This window comes from Doryrhamphus excisus, chromosome 6 (assembly GCF_030265055.1).
Source record: "Doryrhamphus excisus isolate RoL2022-K1 chromosome 6, RoL_Dexc_1.0, whole genome shotgun sequence".
NCBI lineage: Eukaryota > Metazoa > Chordata > Actinopteri > Syngnathiformes > Syngnathidae > Doryrhamphus > Doryrhamphus excisus.
The window spans coordinates 15,416,032-15,437,408 of NC_080471.1; the positions used below are offsets into that span (position 1 = coordinate 15,416,032).

The 21,377-nt window shown below is 40.8% G+C and overlaps 2 protein-coding genes and 1 long non-coding RNA gene across 4 annotated transcripts in view; 2 read left to right on the forward strand and 1 right to left on the reverse strand.

The window, feature by feature from the left end:
• Positions 1 to 1,203: 1,203 nt before the first annotated feature.
• elapor2a (endosome-lysosome associated apoptosis and autophagy regulator family member 2a) lies at positions 1,204 to 12,681 on the forward strand. Its single transcript, XM_058076455.1, has 22 exons — positions 1,204 to 1,500; positions 2,443 to 2,563; positions 3,977 to 4,166; positions 5,756 to 5,903; positions 6,027 to 6,116; positions 6,195 to 6,300; positions 6,390 to 6,542; positions 6,624 to 6,712; positions 6,793 to 6,973; positions 7,068 to 7,196; positions 7,812 to 7,902; positions 7,989 to 8,091; positions 8,161 to 8,298; positions 8,376 to 8,639; positions 8,877 to 9,050; positions 9,122 to 9,308; positions 9,411 to 9,507; positions 10,244 to 10,345; positions 10,441 to 10,567; positions 10,645 to 10,823; positions 11,300 to 11,468; positions 11,840 to 12,681. Exons 1-22 carry the CDS (start codon positions 1,399 to 1,401, stop codon positions 11,906 to 11,908), a joined length of 3,009 nt encoding a protein of 1,002 aa, XP_057932438.1. The 5' UTR covers positions 1,204 to 1,398; the 3' UTR covers positions 11,909 to 12,681.
• A 473-nt stretch (positions 12,682 to 13,154) lies between these two features.
• LOC131131054 (uncharacterized) overlaps positions 13,155 to 21,377 on the forward strand; it is a 70,155-nt gene continuing 61,932 nt past the window's right edge. For both annotated transcript variants that reach the window (XR_009130137.1, XR_009130138.1), the window contains exon 1: positions 13,155 to 13,231. This is a non-coding gene — a long non-coding RNA (uncharacterized LOC131131054). The remainder of the gene's footprint in view (positions 13,232 to 21,377) is intronic.
• Positions 18,157 to 21,377, reverse strand: part of grm3 (glutamate receptor, metabotropic 3) — a 41,516-nt gene continuing 38,295 nt past the window's right edge. Inside the window, exon 13 of the mRNA XM_058075371.1 lies at positions 18,157 to 20,278. Within this exon, the coding sequence (XP_057931354.1) occupies positions 20,202 to 20,278 (77 nt within the window). The 3' untranslated portion in view covers positions 18,157 to 20,201. The remainder of the gene's footprint in view (positions 20,279 to 21,377) is intronic.

The following is a 21,377-nucleotide window of genomic DNA, read 5'->3' on the forward strand; positions in this document are numbered from 1 at the left end:
GAGCATGCTTTCAGTGAAAAACATCTTAGAAGATGGGATAGGCTCCAGCACATTTTTGTATTTTGTGTAAAGGTCAGGGGTGTCACGAGACACTCAGACACTCAGTTCACGAGGCGAGACAATACACGAGATTGTGTCATACGAGAACAAAATATGACGAAAGAACTTTACATTTAAGTAAAGTCAAATGAAAAAATATAAAAAAAATATTGCAATCTTTTCTGCATTCTGTGTGTATGCAAGCATCCTTTTTTCTTTTTTTAACCAAACAGTGAGGTACTGAAACCAGTGCACAGAGTGAACTCTCTTCCTGCCCGAAGAAAATAGACAAGCATGTACATGGCAGTATATTGAGGCCAGCAAAATATCTAGTTCATTTTCATTTGTGTGATTAATTAATTTGAAAGCTTGTCACGTTTTAATGTTGCAAGATCTTGTGACACTCCTGGTAAATATGTGATTGATTTCTACTTTGTTCTTAATTCGTTTTTTATGACTTAGTGTTATCTGTTTCATTAATCATTCCTACGGTTTAATGGTATTTATCGACTCCGAAATCAGGAAAAGCCGAAAGAAACAAACAAAGAAAACCCAATGTTCAGCATGTACTCTCTTTGAGTAGTGTGATTACAAGTGCAAGACTTTTCTGACCTCTGGTGGCCAATTTTAGCAATGCAATGACTGAAAATTTTTTTTTTGGGGGGGAAATGTACATTTTACCTTAAAACAAAAACAACAAAACAACTGTAATTTATTAAATTGCATTATATTTTAAAAGCAGCGATGCACAGCACAATGATAATGTGTTATTTTTATGATTAGAAAATGGTAAATGCTGTAAATGTTATATTTGATTATTTTACATTGTTGTTAATAATGACATTATTATTATAAAACAATACAGTTTTGTGACGTCATCGGAGCGTCAGTGCCGGTGGTTGGAGACACATTGAAGTTCAAAAACATAACCAGAAGTATCTCAGAGCTCATTAATGTTTTACCTTCAAAATAAAGCCTTTATTGTTTTAATAACTATAAAAATAGTATTTTGAAGAGAGATAAGATGATCATTCGTGCTGATATATATACTTTACTATAAATTTAGAAAAACAAACAAAAAACATGAACAACAATTGAAAACCAAGAGTGTGATTTATACGCCAGCATTTTACTTTGAAAGTATGTATTGGGAAGTTTCAGACTGCTCTGGTTTGTTTGACAGACGCGAATCTCTGCTCGAGCGCTGTCTGAGGATAATCGCAGGTGGCGAGCTTGTCAATTTGGCACAAGAAAGAGACGCCAGAAAGCATGTGTTGATAAACATTTGTTACATGTTTAGATAGCGTTTCAATTGATGAACCATCTTTTTTTGCGTGTGTGACCCTTACATGATCGACAATGCGGTCGCCGGCTTGGTGCGTCGCCAGTGGGGCTCTCCTTCTCCTCCTCTGTAAGCTGTGGATGATTGACGGGGCCGGAAAAGAGCGGACCTGCACTGAGGTGAGCGATGCCACACGATTAAACGTATTATTTCCCATTAATTTGATCAAAAAAACATTCAATCCCATGTTAATTGCTAAGTCGATATCGATTGGAAAACACTGATTGGTCCTTTTGTGACATCTTACACTCACGCTTCCGGTTTGCATCTTAAAAACGCTCCTATTTCCAAAAGTTTATCACCAAAACAGGACATTAACATCACTCATTGCCTCTCTCCAGTGTGTTGACCTTGGCCACTTGGTGTTGTGAGAGGCTGTTATCAGTTTCCTGCATGGACTGGTTTTTCCGTCCCTCGGTCTGGATCAGCTCAGCACCTCCCTCTTATCCTAAACTGGTGCCTTACTGGTCCTAAGTGTGAGGTCGTTAAGGCAGTGATCACACTGCCTGCATCTATTTGGGGGTTGTATTTGTGTGCATTTTATCCTAAGTATGAAATGCTTCTATGCAGTAATCAGACCACTATGTGACCCAGCAGTTGTCATGGAATTGGTGTGGAATGTTGTGTAAAGGAGTGGTAATTGCTTGTAGCACTGGTTCATCATACTACTGTAAGCATAGCGTGTAAAATCATCTTTTTTGTTCCTCAAAACAAACATGTACACCCACATTCAGGGGGTAGGGGCATCTTCTATGGTCATACTCAACACTCACACATTAGGTACCAGCACATCTAATACATATTCGACCTTTACAAAGATCATTTATTCAGGTTTGATGCTCTTATACATTACTATGGTTGTGGTTTGCGTTGGTGTCATGTATCCTACTGAGAGCTGTTTTCTTTGCCTCATTCATGCAGCTAAATAAATAAACTCAAATTTTAGAAACACCTGTCAGGATGCAGTTCTGTTGTTTTGAATCTCATCAGATTGTTCAAATGTGCCTAATGTTGCCACTCCGTTCTGTTTCTATTTGTGTTCATGCTTTTTTATTTTACAGGGGGACTACTACTACGAGTACACAGAATGCGACAGTTCCGGATCTCGTTGGAGAGCGGCCATCCCACACAATCCCGGAGCCTGCGTGGGCTTACCTGAGCCGGTGCGCGGCACAGAATGCAGTAAGTGAGTGTGTGTCTGCGCCTATGTGTGTATGTGTTGTCTGTGTAAGAGAGCAGTAGAACAGCTGATATTCGCATCACCCTCCTTATCAGTGGATTGGAATTTCCACTGCCACATCCTGGCCGACTTTTTGGGTGTACTCCAAAGGTAAAGTCCACTAAACACAGAAGTATCAAAGACAGCAAGTGGTGTCGGTAAAAACATGCTAGAACTAAACAGAGTGTGTGTACATTTCAATTGAAGATCTCACTTCTGTAACATTAAAAGCAATTGTAATAAGTTAGAATTTTGGATTGTCATAATAATTCTTGGACGAGTGGTTAGCACGCAGGCCTCACAGCTAGGAGACCCGAGTTCAATTCCACCATCAGCCATCTCTGTGTGGCGTTTGCATGTTCTCCCCGTGCATGTATGGGTTTTCTTCGGGTACTCCGGTTTCCTCCCACATTCTAAAAACATGCTAGGTTAATTGGTGACTCCAAATTGTCCATAGGTATGAATGTGAGTGTGAATGGTTGTTTGTCTATATGTGCCCTGTGATTGACTGGCGACCAGTCCAGAGTGTACCCCACCTCTCGCCCAAAGACAGCTGGGATAGGCTCCAGCACCCCTGCGACCCTTGTAAAGATAACCGGTTGAAACTTAATGAATTAATAATAATTCTCAATTATGTGTATTAATTGCATCTCGGTGCAGTTAAGGTAAAACGGAACACATTACTTGGCTTATTTTAGATTCAGTTCAACTAACTTTAGGTAAAAAAAGAATAACATGATGGAAGGTTTGGGAAGTTGAACTACATTAATATGACACTGGTACTGAAGCAGGAGTTTGGTGCATTTAAAAACCAGTCAAATAATCAATTCTAAATTTGAGTTGTTTTTGCCCATTGTGAATCAAGGAAATTTTGTCCATAAATGCTTATTGCTGAGAGACTTTTACAGGAAATGGTGAGTCATTCTTACAATATGGTGGTGGAAAGCAGGAAATACTTCTTAAAAACACTCCACTAATGTTGTAAGATGTGGTAGGACCAGTTTCCTTGATGTCCCAGGAACAGGTTTGTCCTGTGCTACATCTGCAATGATCAGGGCAATAACACCTGCATCTCCTAGCAACTGGACAGCAATCATATACTGTGCATAATGCCATTAAGTGTCCATTAATCACGTTTATGGTATGGCTTGTTTATAGCAAAGAGAGACGTCAGCAACAGGAATGAGGTTGTCACATTTCTGGCTGAGTGGAGAAAGTGAAATGACAGTGTGTAACAGGATGGAAGGATTACATTATACTCTCAATGCCTCAGTGACTCCTCTTACCCTCACTGTGTCTTTTCATATTGCATGAATAAAATAGCTTTATATGTCATCTTGTTTTTTTACGCACATGCCTTTTTGTGTACCCAAAAGCATTTTCATGCAAAGCCGGCGAGTTTCTGGAGATGTCAGCTCAGGAGTGCACCCGGTGCGCAGCAGGAAGCTACTCCCTGGGCAGCGGCATCCGCTTTGACCAATGGGATTCCATGCCAGCGGGATTCAGTAGCCTGGCAACTGCCCTGGAAAACAGTCCCCACAGAGATGACACTGTCACATGCAACAGGTACTGAGGCAGTGCAACACAACTGGGATGGAATGGGAAATGTACAGGAAATGTACAGGATCTTCTACAGGGACAATACCATAGAAATTAAAGTGGGATATACTTTAGTCAGTGTACGACTCGCTACTTTGCGGTTCAAATTTCACAGCTTCACTCTATCATGGTTTTTCAAATACAGGGTGATTGTGTGTATGTTTCACCATGACCAATGGGAATTAAATTAGAGGTTACAATTAAATTTTAGAATTAAATCTATGGCGGGCTGCACGGCGATGAGTGGTTAGCGCGCAGGCTACACAGCTAGGACACCTGACTTCGATTCCACCCTCTGCCATCTCTGTGTGGAGTTTGCATGTTCTCCCCGTGCATGCGTGGGTTTTCTCCGGGGACTCCGGTTTCCTCCCACATTCCAAAAACATGCTAGGTTAATTGGAGACTTCAAATTGTCCATAGGTATGAATGTGAGTGTGAATGGTTGTTTGTCTATATGTGCCCTGTGATTGGCTGGCGACCAGTCCAGGGTGTACCCCGCCTCTTGCTTGAAGACAGCTGGGATAGGCTCCAGCATGTCAGAGACACTTGTGAGGATAAGTGGTAGAAAATGAATGAATGAATGAATTCAATCTATGGTGAATACGAGCATATGAAGGTGACTATAGAGGTGTTAGTTCATGTCCAGAGGGCTCTAATTTAATTTAAAATAACAGGTTTTCAATGCTTGACTACGAACAAATAATAAATAAAAACTAACAAATAAGTGGAAATTCACTTATCGTGGTTGGGTCTGGAACCAATTAACCACCATAAATTAGGGATTATTATATAAAATTATTGATTTACTGTCCTGTATTTATTTTCACACAGACATTCTTGTCTAAATAGCTGGCAATACAAGGGAGCCTCACAGTCCAAATTGTGTCCGTTGTGTCAATATTTACTGTGAGCACTCCTTTTGTGAATGGAATTCACCAGAGCTGCAGAGGTTGTCACTACAGTAAAACCCTCCTCCACTCCCTCGTGAGGACATCGCTGATGGTGCTGGAAGTTGTTAGATACCTTGTGCTCTTCCATCTTCCTTCCCCTTCAGGATGCCCCACAAGTTCTCAGTTGTGTTCATGTCTGTAGACATACTTTGGCCTCAGCAAGGCACTTGTCATCTTGGACGTATATTTTAGTTTGTCATGTTGGAAAACTGGTATGTGGCCCACTTTCCCAAGGGAGGGGGTCATGTTCTCCTTCAGAATGCCACAGTATATGTTGTAATTAATATTCCCTTCAACGAATCGTAGCTCCCCAGTGCTGGCAGTACTCATGCATTCATTGACTGTAAGCATAACACAATTATCTTGGTAGTCACTTATGTTTACAGCGCTTTAGTGTTGACTTATTTACAGTGGATAGCATCTCTATGCTGCTATAAAACTATATAGTACACTACGTATATCCAAGTTTCATTTCGCTGGTATTGTCCTTTGAGAGGATATACTGTACTGTAATATAATTTTTTGCTGACACTTACCTTTATCAGATATGTGTATGTCCACACAAGGAACATGTGAATGGGGAAGATGACATTTTTTTTTCTGCAGTTCTTCTTGGGTGCCTCATGGAAGCTATCTGGAGTCCAACAGGGATGAGTGCACGGTGTCACTGATATATGCAGTCCATCTGAAGAAGCAGGGATCTGTCAGCTTTGAGTACCAGTATCCAGACAACAACCTGCTATTTGAGTTCTTTGTGAGTAGCACAGAATTTTTGATATACTATTTAACTGCAGTGAACAGTAACCGAGGTTCTACTGTAAATGTAAGTGTCGTAGAGGTGGGAGTTGAAGGCGCTAATCAATCATTTGTGTTGTAGATCCAGAATGATCAGTGTCAGGAGATGGATCAGACCGCGGACACCAAGTGGCTTAAGCTCAGCAATCAAGGAGAGTGGGCGACCCACACGGTAGATTCTGTCAATTAAATTCTAGACTACTTCTATATGACCCATGCTGTAACTTTTCACTCATCTTCCACATGCAAGGTGAACCTGAAGTCTGGCACCAACATCATGTATTGGAGGACCGGTGGCATCGTGGTGGGGGCAAAAGCGGTGAAACCTGTCTTGCTGAAAAATATCCAAATAGAAGGTCGGCTTTGTGTCTGTCTTCTGTCCTCTTTTTGATATTTCTCTCAACATTTATCATTTTTCTTTGTCTTGGTCTGTGTCATTTTCCAGGGGTGGCTTATACGTCGGAGTGTTTCCCTTGTAAGCCAGGGACATTCAGCCGTGTCCCTGGCTCCTCCTCCTGCGAGCCTTGCCCTCGGGACACCTACTCGGGTCACGGTGCAAGTTCCTGCACTTCCTGCAATACCACCACCCAGTATGCTGGTAAATAAACACTCCAAAACACAAGATATTTGTCAATGAATCTTAATAATGTTGGTTGTATTTTATTTCATTTAATGGAAGATGAGGGCTCAGCTATTTGTAAAGACAGACCTCCATGTTCCAAGAAGGACTATTTCAACATCCACACAGCTTGTGACAATGAGGGCAAGGTAAGGAAATATATTTAACCCTCTAACTCCTACAAAACTTTCTAGACTAGTTTCCTCACTTGCTTCCTTTGTAATTGCAGACCCAGATCATATATAAATGGAACGAGCCAAAGATCTGCCTTGAGAATGTGACTGGAGCTGAAGCACTGCCCCCTGGTGGCAAGCGTGAGCCCTGCCCTCCTTGCAACCCCGGTTTCTATAACAACGAAACAGCCATCTGCTCACCCTGCCCACATGGGACCTACTCAGATGGGATCAAACGTACATAGCCTGGTCTTCCACTGTTCTCTGTTCTATTTATTCAACTTCTTTTTGCGAATCTGTTCATTATTGTTTTGTTTTATTATTGTTTCAGCGTGTCAGCCGTGCCCGGCGGGCACCGAGCCCACTTTGGGTTACGAGTACAAATGGTGGAACGTTCTTCCTGCTAACATGAAGACATCCTGTTTCAATGTGGGCAACTCAAAATGTGACGGCTTGAATGGTGAGTGTTTGAGGCAAAAGGACAATTTCTATACTTCAATTTTTAGGAACAGCTTGGGAAAGGCCTTGGCCTCAACCCTATCAAACATTTTTGGGATGAACCAGATAAACTAACGGGCACAAGCTCTCAAAATTGATGGTCATTTCTCTTTTAAGGGAGCCGTTTCTATTCCTCTGATTTTTTTGTTGCTTAAAACCCTTGTTGTGTAAACCCTCTCTCACCCTCCTGCTCAGTGTTGACAAAAGACATTGGTGTTGACACACATGACACTGCACATTGACCAATCATGCGTTGCTTTAACAAAAAAAAAAGACGAGGAAAAAACGTCTAGTTCACTTCAAGCAGCAGGCTCTTATAAGCCTTTTGAACGACCCAACACTTACATATCACTTGCAACCATCACTAGTCTTCTGACATCAGACATGTCCCTGTGGATAGATGGACAAACATTCTCACAGACTCTTTATCTTGTAGAAAGTCTGTGAAAGAGTGTAAGTCGTTATAGTCTCAAAGATGTACATGTAGATGTCATTGTTTGCATCTTCTTTATTGAGTAGATGCAATCCCTACACTTGGACCAATTAATTCAGTCACTTTCCTTGAAATCATTTTTAGGTTGGGAAGTGGCTGGCGATCATATCCAGAGCGGCGCAGGAAGTTCTGATAATGATTACCTCATCCTTAGCGTCCATATTCCTGGATTCAAGTAAACACACTTTTTCATCACTTGTCACTGTTTGTGTTGTGCTCCTGCTGTGACTGATTATCTCTCCTGTTGGCGTCTTCCACCAGGCTCCCTACATCGATGTCAAGTCAGTCCGGGACAGAATTCGGCCGCATTACGTTTGAGTTTGAGACTTTGTGCACCGCAGACTGTGAATTCTACTTTATGATGGTGAGGGATGCTCCTTTTCAAATAGCACGCTATCTCCTGCATCTTATCTTTTATGTGTTTCCTTTCAAGGATGTTAACAGGAAAAGCACCACAGTGGTGGAGTCATGGGAAAGGAGTAAAACAAGACAGACATACACACACGTCCTGACAAAGAATGCCTCTGTTTCCTACACATGGGCTTTCCAAAGGACTAATCAGCCTTCAGATGTAAGTCCAATTAGTGGCTTGACATCTTTTCACACCAGAAAACATGCCATCTATATTAATACTTCTGTGTTCCGCAGTTTCGTCGCTACGTCAATGATGTGGCACGCATTTACTCCATCACAGTCAGCAACGCAGTGGACGGTGTGTCCTCCGAGTGTCGGGCCTGTGCCCTCAGCACTCAGCCGTCAAGCTCTGCCTGTGTGCCGTGTCCACCGGGTCATTACATAGACCCACACACCAGCCAGTGTACAGAGTGTCCTCGGAACACCTACCTCGTCTCTCAGGCCACACCAGGTCCCGAAGCCTGCAAGCCCTGTGGACCAGGCAGCCAGAGCAGCAAGGTTAGTTTGAATTCGGAGTCTAGCTCATTTTCAGCATCTAATGATATAATGACAAAGTCAGGGTTTAGGTTATAATAAGGCACTTTAGTAGTACTAATTCATGATGAAAAAAGCACATACACATCTACTGTCCGATGTATTCACATACACACCGAGTGTAATAAACATCAGGTTGTGAAAAAATGACAGTGGTCCAGCCCATATAGTCATTGTCTGATACAACCACTTCTTCTCCAGGACCACCGTTTATGTTACAGCGATTGTCACTTCACCCACACCGATGGCAACCTCACTCTCACCTTTGACTTCAGCTCACTTGGCTCAGTGGGAACACTGATGAATGGGCCGAGCTTCACCTCCAAAGGAACCAAGTACTTCCACCTGTTCAACATCAGCTTGTGTGGAGGACAGGTGAGGAGAAATCTTATATCTTAGTCAACCTTTTTCATAATATCTTGACTCTGTTTACGTCTCCTTTTAAGGACCAGTTGGCCTTATGCAAAGACAATGTGACGGACCTATCCATCAGCGATTCCCAGAGTGAGAGAGGCGAAGGAGCCAATGCTGTCAAGACCTTCATCTGTCAATCAACAATAATCCCAGCAAGTGGAAGAGGCTTCAACACGGCACTCACCTCACAGTCCATTAACCTGGCTGACACATTCCTCGGTGAGAATGCCGTACAGAATTTATTCAACCACCTTTGGACCATACAGCAGGCTTTGCTGTAAATGATAGCATTAAATGTGAGGTGTGAATGTCATTTAACAGGCACAACAACTGAAAATACATATGAAGGTATTCAGGTAAGACCAGAGCTGTACCCCCAGACCTCCAAGAAAGTGCCGGATGTCAACTTCTTTTTCCGGTAAACTCATTTGTCTTCTCAAGCTAAAGTTTCTCAATGCCATTACTGTACGTTGAGCGTTTTCATGGCAGTTTTTTATTGCATTTACCTTTTCCGTCCAACATGTAAAAACATCAGCATTGCTGATAATGTCTTGTGCACCATATTCTATACATTTGCATACAGATTAGAAAGAGAAGGGTACAACCCTTAATTCTTTACATACAGTCACAAGCCACAACATTAGATGCACATCACAATCCAATGAATAATTTAGTTTCTGTTTCTTTGTTTTTACAAAGGGCAGTTTCTGTTGACGGCTGCACGGTGGATGAGTGGTTAGCGTGCAGGCCACACAGCTAGGAGATCCGGGTTAGATTCCCCCATCAGGCATCTCTGTGTGGAGTTTGCATGTTCTCCCTGTGCGTGCTTCCTCCCACATTCCAAAAACACGATAGGTTATTTGGCGACTCCAAATTGTCCATATGTATGAATGTGAGTGTGAATGGTTGTTTGTCTATATGTGCCCTGTGATTGGCTGGTGACCAGTCCAGGGTGTACCTCGCCTCTTGCCCGAAGACAGCTGCGATAGGCTGAATATGCAAACCCCACACAGAGATGCACAAGCAGAGAATCGAACCCAGGTCTTCCCGATCTCCTGACTGTGTGGCCGACATGCTCACCACTTTTCCACCATGCGGCCTGGCAGAGATTTTAAATGACAGTGTAAATTAAAACGATTTGTGTTGTCTGTTAGTTCTTTGGAGCCCACCTCATCTTGTGAATCAGGTCGCAGCACAGTGGTGACAGTTCGCTGTAATCCAGACAGAAGCACTAAAGGAGAACTCTCAGTGCCCAGGTACCATCTCGCTACCATTCTAGCGTTTCCTATATGGACCGCTTTATGGTTGCTGTGGTGACATCCACTGATGATATGCCGTTTTTCCATTGCAGTACATGCCCTGCAGGAACATGCGATGGCTGCACCTTTAATTTCTTGTGGGAGAGCTCCGGTGCCTGTCCCACATGCACGGAGCAGGACTACCATGGTATAGAGGGAGCCTGCAAGGGTGGACAACAGGTATGTGTACTAAGCCCATCAAGTCTTTTCATTTTACACACAGGTTTACTTCACGCTAATACTATCTTTATGGTCAGGACCTGTTGTATGTGTGGACCGAGCCCAAGGTGTGTATGGGAGGTGTGAGCTTGCCTGAGAAGAAGACTGTGCCGTGTGAAGGAATGGAGTTCTGGGTGCGGCTCGGCGCAGGACTGGGCGCGTTCACGGCGGTGCTTCTCGTCTCGCTCACATGCTACTTCTGGAAGAAGAATAAGCGGTACTCTTTGTCTAACCTCTTCTTTTTTACAAGACACTTTATTAGGTACACTTGCAATGAGTGTATAATGAAAACCAATACACTATATAAAAATAATTTGACACTGTCAGAGGTAATAATTTAATAATATGTTATTGTTCTAACACATACGTATAAGGTGTGTTTCTAATATAAGGTAACCAAATTATCAGAAGCAGAGTTTTGTCCATCTGACTACTTGACAAATTATGACTTGTTATCTTTGTTAAGGCAGACTCTTTGGCACAGTTCTTGTACTGGATCTCATTAGATTGTATAGGTGTACATAACACAGTGTCTCTTGGCTTTCTCCATGCTGTACAAACTCACTACACTTTCATTCTTGGAGCCAGTCCCTCCTGCTTTATTCTTTTCCTTTTGGCTCTCACAGATTTCCAATTACTTGTGTTTATTTTTGCTCCGCCTTCATGTGTTGACTGGCTTTATCTGCGGCCCAGGTTGGAATATAAGTACTCCCGCCTGGTGATGTCTGCCAACAAGGAGTGCGAGATGCCAGGAGCTGACAGCTGTGCCGTGATGGAGGGGGAGAATGAAGGCGACATGGAAGATGAAGTTGTCTACTCCAAACCTTCGTTGCTTGGAAAACTCAAAGCCATAGCGTCCAAAGTGAGTTGAATTGGGCATTGTTTTAACTTTACTGTGATCTTATTTTAATGCTTCTCAAATAGTGGGGAGGGCCCTAGAGGGGAGATGCGGGGAACTGTCAGGGGGAGAGGTTTTCATTTTAATGCAGACCTACCAACATGTTCAAATTTAGGGTATGCAACGTGGAATTTGTCTTTTGAATATGTTTGTATGCTCTCCATTTTGTTGCATTTTTCTGGTTTCAGTTTTACATTCATTCTTTACAGTACAGATAAATGAATAAATATTGTCAGTTGGCTACACTTCAGATATTGTCAGTTTCTAATTGAGAACTAACTGTTTCTCTAACTGTTTTAATCCATGACTAACTGATTTTTGTTTCTTCATTTTAGGGGAATGGAGAAAGCTATGAAAACATGCAGCTAAACTCATCCCGTTCCAAAGCTTTGGTTTGGAGTTAAATAAACTGTGAGTCACCCTCAGGAGATTGAAGACCCCTTTAACCATTTACCTTACCCTTTTGAGCTTTTCTGGGTGTACATAAATACATACATACATACACACACACACACACACACACACACCCACGCACACTTACATACATGGTGGCCTTAAAGCCGGGTACGACAGTAACGGACACTTCCTGAAAATGTTGGAAGAGCTCAGGGTAAGACAGGGAGCTATGTCGCATCATTTGGTTTGTATTTATTATTAAGTTAGTTAAGAGGTGGGTTTCTGTGTGTTGACCCCACCCCTGTGGCCATACAAGGCCTGTGTCATCATCAGTGTATTATTTTGTGTTTACTTTTTTCAGTAAAATGATTGCAATGCGGTTAACACAGTCTGAAAAAGAAGACAATGAAGATAAGGTTGTGGTGTTGACTGTCAATGTATTGCAAATAAATTATGAATTATTTATGTATGAGTGGAGCCAGGTTGATTGCTTTCTCTTGGAGGACATAAACACACTTTATTTTGCCAGGTTAAATCATCTGTGGCACTGGCCTATGTTGACCACGGTTAAACAAAACAAACCTAAATCAAATTTGACAAAATGAATATTCACACAGACAGGAATCAATAAATAATAATAAAAGCTACTTAAAAATATTTGATGTTGTATGCTGTATGGTCATATTACCTTGTACTTCGGTACGTGACCCAAAAAAATACAAAATAAATAAATCAAATAAAAATAAATAAAGTAAAAAAAAAAAACTAAATTATATTAGAAAGCAGGAAGTGAACAAATGTAACAGTTACTGATTGTAAAAGTACCAGATGGAGGGGTAGGGTTTAATAAGCTTTGCTTCTTCCTACTCCTTTTGGACATTGGAACTGTGAACTGATTATGTGATGCACTCAATTGTAGACTGATGCATGTTCAAATGAAATAAAACCATTACCATTATCAACCATTACCAAATTGTAAGAGATCCAGTTCATATTATTTAAATAATTGACTACAATGTTAATGTATTAACATAGTTAGAATAGTTATAGTCGATAGAATTTTGAGTGTATCGGTCTTTATTTAAATCCGATGTGAATTTAAAACTGGGCAACTTGGGCTCAGCTGCTACAGTGCCTCTCTCTCTCTCCCCTGGCTGTGACTTCTCCCTCCAGAAGTGCTCCACCCACGGCGCCATCCGATTGGTTAAGCAAGCCACAGCGCGTGTTTGTCATAGAGTCAATCTGAAGTGGACGCTGCCCTCACACAAACACTGCGAAGAGGGAAGTCTTCTTGTGTGGAGAAGGTCCTCAGCGCAAACATACATGTCAAGGTAAATGCAGAAAACTCGAAATTGTAATAAACATCTTAGTGTTCTACATATCACAACTACTACTGACTTTACAAGTAACCAGCAGAGTAACATAAAAGCTAGCAGGAGCTCTGCTAGCTTTTATACCTCTTGAAAAAGGCAGATGATAATGTCAGCACTGAATGAACAGTCCATGCTAGTAAAAGCATGTGTGTGATTGAGAGAGACCGTGTTAAAAAAACAACTAAATTCACTTGTTTTATTGGCGGGAAGCACGGCAAGGTGGATGCTGGTTACCTAGCTTATCATAACATTAGTTAGGCGGTCTGTCTCAAGGCTCAGCAGCCTATGTATTAGCAATGGGGAAAATGTACAGTATGTCGTGTGGAGAATAGTGTGTTTGTGTGAAAGTCACACTACAATACCATAACGTTAAGAGCGGAGTAAACACAAGCAGCAGCTCTGATAGTTCGTAGTACCTACCAATATGTCTGTGAATGACTTGGTGGGACTGTGAACTTTTCTGAGAACTATTGGTGGAAACAGTCTGTGATTGTGAAATACGGTTGTGAAAAACTCTCTGCACTTTTTGTTGTGTTTGAACTGAAAACAAAGGTTATATACCTATATGAATGTTACTTAATTTACCAGGCAGTTAAACCAAGTTAAGTGTTTGTAGTATTCAAAATTGGTAGGCCAATTTTTACACTTTTACTGCAAATGAATATCTGCTCCCTATATTGGTTAATGGCCTCCTTGACTGCTAAAAAATCTGTCCTGAAAAACCCATATGAGTCGATCTCTGCTATGGATTTTTTATTATATATTTTAGTATGATTAAATAATAACTATTCATGAATTCCAACACTTACACAGCTGGTTGTGTTTCAAAATTTACAAAGTTTACATGGCGTTTATAATATAAAATTCTGAAGCATTGGCATCTAGTAAGGCTTAAGTTTGTGTAATGACCACATCTTACCGCCAGAGGTCGATCATGGCCTGGTCAGAGTCGATGTCTACTACTGTAGTTGGCCTAAGTTAATGGGGTGGGGGGCTATTTCTTTAAAATAATTTAAATAATAAATAATTTAAATAATCATTTAAATAAAGAGTCTGGCGTTAGAAGTGTTCACATAAACCATAAATCAACATCATTATAAAAAATAAAATGCTTTCTGCCATTTATGTCCTTTTTCCCCATCTTGTGGAGGCTCTCAAACTGGATCACTTTGGCTGCCAGCTCTCCAGTAACTGGTTTAATTGGAGTGCCATCACTTGGGGAGCAGATTAGAAGCAGTCTTACTGGCATCTCCCAACATTTGCTCACACGCACTGTGAATAGAGTCTGTGTGTGTGTGTGTGTGTGTGTGTGTGGGAGAGTAAAGGGGGCTATGAGGGGCTGCCAATGTTGCTGAAGGGACAAATCTATCTACACTCGCAGTCAGCGTTTTTATATTTTAGCTGAGATTTAGAGTAGCTTCACACACCCTCTCTGAACTACTTATTTTGCGGGATGGAGGTGCGGAGTGAGCGTGGAATGAGTGGAATAGACTGGCTCGTTACTTGTTATTTATTAGTGCAATGTCATCACTGTCTGCTTGGTTATTGAACATATCTAAACACACAACTATAGCTTTTTAATGGGAATTTATGTGAATTAATGGCAAACTGCAAGATTGTAGGTTGGCACAAAACAAAATTCAACCCGGATTTGAGTAAAAATGAGTTCATTTGCTGATCAAAATACAGGGCAGAAAGCTGAGATGAGACCGTGGCAAATGTCTCCTCTCGGAAGTGCGTGAGCTGAGCCTACTTTCTAGTGCACTTCACTTAGTGCACTGGATGTCGAATGCTGCGTGACTGTTCCTGTTTGTTAGTGCGCCACCAGTCCTGACACATAGCAGCAACATTTATTATTTACTATGACTTTCTACAGCCTGTGTAATATCTTTAATGTAGGTGTGACATCATTATTGTTGCTGTCTTGGGTCTTCATGGATTTCATTGTGGATGATGGGCAAAATTCCAAAAGTGCAGTTTTTCCTTTAACAGCCAACTTATATATTATATCTCAACAGAAGGTGATCAAACTTTTACGACAAAGTATCAGAATGTTTCCTGGAGAAGGATAGAATGCATGTACTTCATACACAAATGATACAGAAGACAACAAATCTTTTTCAGTTGGAAAAATAACAAAATAAATGGGGCTAATTTGAAAAAAAGTTTTTTGATGAAAGTGAATTATCTTCTTTGTCTTGGTATCTTCTTGATGAGTAACTTGTTTTAACATAAAAAAAAAAACAAAAGTCAGTGCATACCCAAAAATAAGACAAATCGTGTTTTGGAGACGGTTTTCTAGAGGGAAAAAGTACTGTCTTATATTTCCAGTATGTACAGTGGCAGTAAGTTTATAACAAAAATGTCTAGATGGCCAGTGGAGTGGCCAGAGAGTGGCCACCATGTAGGTCTGCCATTGTCTAAGTACTTGTTGGTCAATCTGCAATTGCTTTCAACACAACGGGGCGGTAGAAGTGAGTGTCAGGCGTTAAACTTCCCACCCATATCCCCGCTGCCCACAATTCCCTTTCACACAAGCAATGTTCCACCTCTGTTACTACCGCCGAAGCCAACTTTCACAAGCAGTGTGAAAGGGTCTACACAGACATGTCTATACTTGACAGTTGGCTGAAGCTCAATGGAGGAATAAGTGGATGTCGAAAGGACGTTCATGAGTAAAACCAATTAATAGACCTCCCAGATGGAAGGAGATAAACAGGCTGCCGTGGAGCCAGAGAGGTTTATTACAGCCATCTTTATATCTGATTTCCCATTGTCATTTTCTCCCACCAGTTCCCATCAGCCTGCAAGCTTGTTTGCATGAGCTGCACTGGGCAGTCCTTCACTTCAAGTGTGGCTTGGCTGAGACAAACTGGGCAGCAAATTTCACACAGTGAGAAAGACATACTCTTACAAAGATGGCAGAGGTAAAGGTTGAAGGTAGCAATGAGACACGAAGGGCCACAGAAAGAGTGTGAGACCAGACCAGAGACTAAATGAGAGTAGAATGAAGGTTAAGTGCTCCATTTGTGCGTCCATTAAGGGCCGAGCACCTTGCTTAGCCAAATCTCATCAGTCAGTGCCAGCTGGAATCACCAACATTCCCCCCAGTTTATTCATCTTCACCCTACTCTCCCTTCTCCATGCAGGCAGCGGATGTGGTGCCGGTTGTCCATAGCAACCTGCCATGCAGGGTGCATCTTTGTGGGAGCGTGAATAGCTAAGCCTTGTGCTAACAAAGACTGCGAATGTGTGAGATGCTTTGAGCTTCCACAGAAGCGCACTGACTTGTGGGAGCGCTTTACATAATCCAGCAGCAGAAGCCGCAGAAGCAGCGGCCCTCTGCTGAGCCACATTGCGCTCTCCTTCCTCCTCCTGCACACACACACACACACACACACACACACACACACACACACACACACACACACACACACACACAAACACTATGTAGGTCGCCCTGTTTCCAAAAAAAAAAATCTTTAAAATCTATCATTTAGTATGATAATCACAGGAGAGGTGTCTACATGTTAATATTCAACCATTCGTTAAGCTACAAGTGGGAAGATGTTCATGGGAAGTTCACATAAAAACAACACGCTGGTCTTACAATATGGACAAAAGTCTTGGGACATCTGGTCTTGAGAACTATGGGAAATGAAAGTGTCGTCTAGTGTTTTTTTTTTTTCATAGCATTTTGAATTTATCCATCTATGCCGCTTATCCTCACTAGGGTCGCAGCGGTATGCTGGAGCCTATCCCAGCTGACTTCAGGCGAGAGGCGGGGTACACACTGGCCTGGTCGCCATCCAATCGCAGGGCACATATAGACAAACAACTATTCACACTCACATTCATACCTATGGACAATTTGGAGTCGCCAATTAACCTAGCATGTTTTTGGAATGTGGGAGGAAACCGGAGTACCCAGAGAAAACTCACCAACACACGGGGAGAACATGCAAACTCCACACAGGGATGTCAAGCGGATAATCAAACCCAAGTCTTCCCTTGCTCCTGACTGTGTAGCCAAAATGCTAAACATATACTGTATATATATTAGTTTTTTGTGTTATTGTGATTTTATTGTTGTAATATTTCAGCTTTATTTATTTATACAACAGTTTATCCCCTGTAAAATATTTCTATTTCTGAATATTTTTCATTTTATACTCGGATATTTTCATCCTTTTCCATGTAATATGAAAACTACTATTTAGTATCTTCCTGTATTATCAGGGCCTTATTTTTTTGTAATATTTCAGCTTTATACTGGTAACCGTGCAATTTCCCCCCCTTTTAATTATTATTACTGTTTTCTCATCACATTTATTTAGATTTTTCCTTTCTGTTTTTTTCAATATAGTGAGTTTATTCATACTGTTGCTTTCTCTTAATATTTGGGCTTTTTAGTCAGATACTTGTATTACTTGTATACTTGTATATACTTTTCAGTGTTGCCCAATACATTCAGTTGGGTCAATGTTTTTTTTCTAGATCATAAAACATAATAACATTTGTATTAGTTGTTTCTTTAGAGTTAAGTAGTAGTTAGTTGCGTTATTTGGTCAATGTGCTTCCACATAGAATTTGATGGGTTTGATGGTGTTTGGTGCGTGCAAGCTGAAAGTTCTACCGTGCACATTCTTTTGTTAGCGGCCATGTTGCAGCATGAGCAGCTGACACTGTGTGCTCTGCTAGCGGTGCTGAGCCTCTTGTGGGGCTGGCTGCCCGAGTCAGCTGCTCTATCCACTGAGCCTGTCAACACATTTAATACACACTAGTACACTGCACACTTCAATAAGCCTACCATCTTAACCATGGACAATGGCTTTTCTTCTCACGGAACAAAAAAAAAAAAAACAGACATGAAAAGTGTCATCAACATTTGAACACTCGATGTGCTTTTAATTGCAAGATGGAGAAGGACGGGGGAGGGTGGGGTCAAGAAACGCATGTCAACCTTTGGACTCCTTTGTAACAATTCAGGTGCACAATCAATGCAAAGGGAATATAATACTAAACTGGCATAGCGTCATGTGTTAGGTCGTCATGTAAATGTGCCCTTTTACAATCTCCACCTGGAGCACTATCAAACATACATTAAGGCACATTGCCATACATCACCACATACAGGATACAAATAATCAGATTAATAAGAGTAAGCTACCACTGCTCTGTCTTTCTCCAATACAACATGTGTTCATCCAAGCACATTTTATTTAGATTTTTAACATAATTGTCCCACATTATACTCTTGATATCTGTAGTGCCACCAAAGTGTATTGGAAGTGTTGTCCAAAATTGAGCCATGATGCTAATGTTTAGACAGCTTATGGACGCTTTCTGAGAATCCGTAGCGGAAACACCTACTTTTGTGTGTCTGTAGCTTGAATGCTAATGAACTATGGTTATACATGCCTGTGTCAGACAGAGTGTGGCTCCTAGAAGCTCCATTGTGCAATTTATCCACTGTTTACCTATACACTGTTACTCTGCTTGTCCAATGTAATGGATGCCATATATCATATACAACAATACAATATCACAGAGTGGGACAGGAGGACACAAACGTTAGCAACACTAGCATAGCTATGTGAGCTCCAGTGCTAACATGACACTCACATTTTACCAGCAGCATCATGCTAGCTTGGCCTATTTGCTGAAGAAAAATAAATTGATGAAACTTAGAGCTGACTAATGGATTGTTGACGGGCTTTATTTTAAGATGTGTAGGAAAGCCTGATTTTTTTTTTATTTTTTACAGGTGAAATGATGGGCATATGCACAGTGCGGGTTCATCTACAGTACATAGGGGCGAGTCAGAGGACGGAGGTTTTTCATTCATCATCTCATAAAAACCCAGGGACCATTTGAGTGCCTTTGAAAAGTACCTATGAAAAGTAAAGCCAACAAGTGAGAGAGATGATAAACTGTGGGTCATAAACTGGCTGTAGGGACACAAATTACTGGTATACCATCATTAAAAAGTCAATTTTGCATCATAGGGGACCTTTAATGGACAACTGTTGTTTTGAAATGTCTTTTAAATGCATGTGTACACTTGTTGCTTGAATGAACACATGTCTTAATCTATGGCCATTTCAATAAAGGGATTCTATGATTAGAGGTTTTTTAAAAAATAATTATCAAAAGCAACATATTTTACTGCAAAAAAATGTTATTTATGTGGATGAATGACGCAAAACACCATCCATTTAAAATGGAAAGGTAATGTTTTTTTGTACACGTCCAGTGCAGACATTCAGTCCAACGTCCTCCCTCATACTGTTGTGCTGTTTCAACCGCTGGTCATACTGTACAAATGTTTAGATACACAATAGAAATGTTGTATTATTATTATTATTATAACAACGAGACCTAAAAAAACATGAGTAGAATAATAATAAAAAGTAAGTGGAATATTGCAAGGTGAGGCAAACGGCGCCACCACACACACTGAGGGACGCTCTCTCCTTACCTTCATGAAGCCTAATGTCTATTTACATCATAACAAAGCTATCAAAAACGAAAGGCTCCAAAAAATCCTCCTAAAAACATGTTTTTTTTGTCCTTTTTGAATGTCTACTTACAACAATTCCATGTATGTACAGCCTTAGAAAATAATTTATAGTTACACACTTTCTACATTGGAGATACATGGAGAGTCACTGTGTATTGTACAGGGCACAATATTAGGCACACCTGCATAATCTAAGGACAACCAATAGTGTAGCTGTCAGTGCAGTTCAACACCACTGAAACACAATAACAAACATGTTGATGTTCGATGATTACTCCGTTCCATTGTGCAGGTGTACCAGTACTATGCAAAGTGGGGCTTGATGCTGAGAAAACCGTGTACGTGTTGGCTAACAGTCGCAATTGGGGAACAGGAGTGTATTTGGACTCAGGACTTCTCTGTCCGTCACAGAGAGGAAGTGGTGGAGTCGACAATTTCTCTGCCGTTGCAAACTGTCGGGACGTAGTGGGCGCTGACAGAAGCTGAAAGAAAAAAAGACGGAGGAGAAATGAATAAGCGAGAAAAAAGGAAATTTACACCCAGCGTCAGCATGTTGTGCATTTTAAAAATAATGTTCAGCTCAAGGTACCTGATGAGGTTTGCTGTTCTGTGATGTGAGGGTGTACATTCACACACAGTACACTGATTTTTGCTTATTCATTTGTTCCAAAAGTAAAGATGAAAACCAAAAACGTATGGTAACTTTTCCCATAGGCAATGATCTAAACTCAATTACAAAACTGAAATGTTGATACTAATACCTAATAATAATCAAAGCCTCTGTTTTTCTTTGGTCATTTTACAAAATGAAATAAATAATTAATATATACCTATATTAAAAAAAAAAAAAAATCTCAAAGTGGCCCCCGCAACTTTAGACACACCTGCTGTACATCCTTTCGAGATCAAATTCAATAGTGTTTCTCACCTTATCAAATTGCTGGCACAAACTTCTTTGGCCCCATGGTGGGTTATTTAGCAATCACATAGACGGTAAGTCATCAATGCATATGGGGTTCTTGTCTGGGCACACAATTTCACGGAACTAGGACTCTTACATCCAATAAAACTGTACATTGACAGTAAACATTTTGGTCAAAATACGAAAACCAACATTTTAACATATTACACAAAAACAAATCAACTTCATCAATGAATAATATGCATATTATATGACATACTATATGTCATCAGCCAATACCGTTACATTACCATATTAACATAATATTTTCTTGATTCTTTCTTCTATTTTTGGAAAGTACCATATTGGTCTCCTCTTTTTCAAGACCTGTTTTGTACAATACATTTCTTAGGACAAAATCAAAGACAAAATGAACTGATAACTGGTACTTATATTTCTTTATCTCATATTTACATTGTTCCTATGCGGAAAAATGTGGTCAAATCAAAATAGGTGGACCAGGGTCCTGAGAACAGATTGTGTTAGCTCTTAAGGTCCCACTGTATAATACAAAATAGATTGGTGTTTACGTCAAGGATGGGGTTGTATATCAGCTGGAACATTCATCATAACTAACGCGCCTGTCTCTTTAAAAATGAGGTAGCAGCATGTAAACCCAC

Bases quoted from the DNA above. Each gene is read 5' to 3' on its own strand.
- elapor2a (XM_058076455.1), top strand. From the start codon at position 1,399: ATGCGGTCGCCGGCTTGGTGCGTCGCCAGTGGGGCTCTCCTTCTCCTC. The intron at 6,543-6,623 runs GTAAATAAACAC...ATTTAATGGAAG, and splicing joins TACCACCACCCAGTATGCTG to ATGAGGGCTCAGCTATTTGT. The intron at 11,469-11,839 runs GTGAGTTGAATT...TCTTCATTTTAG, and splicing joins TCAAAGCCATAGCGTCCAAA to GGGAATGGAGAAAGCTATGA.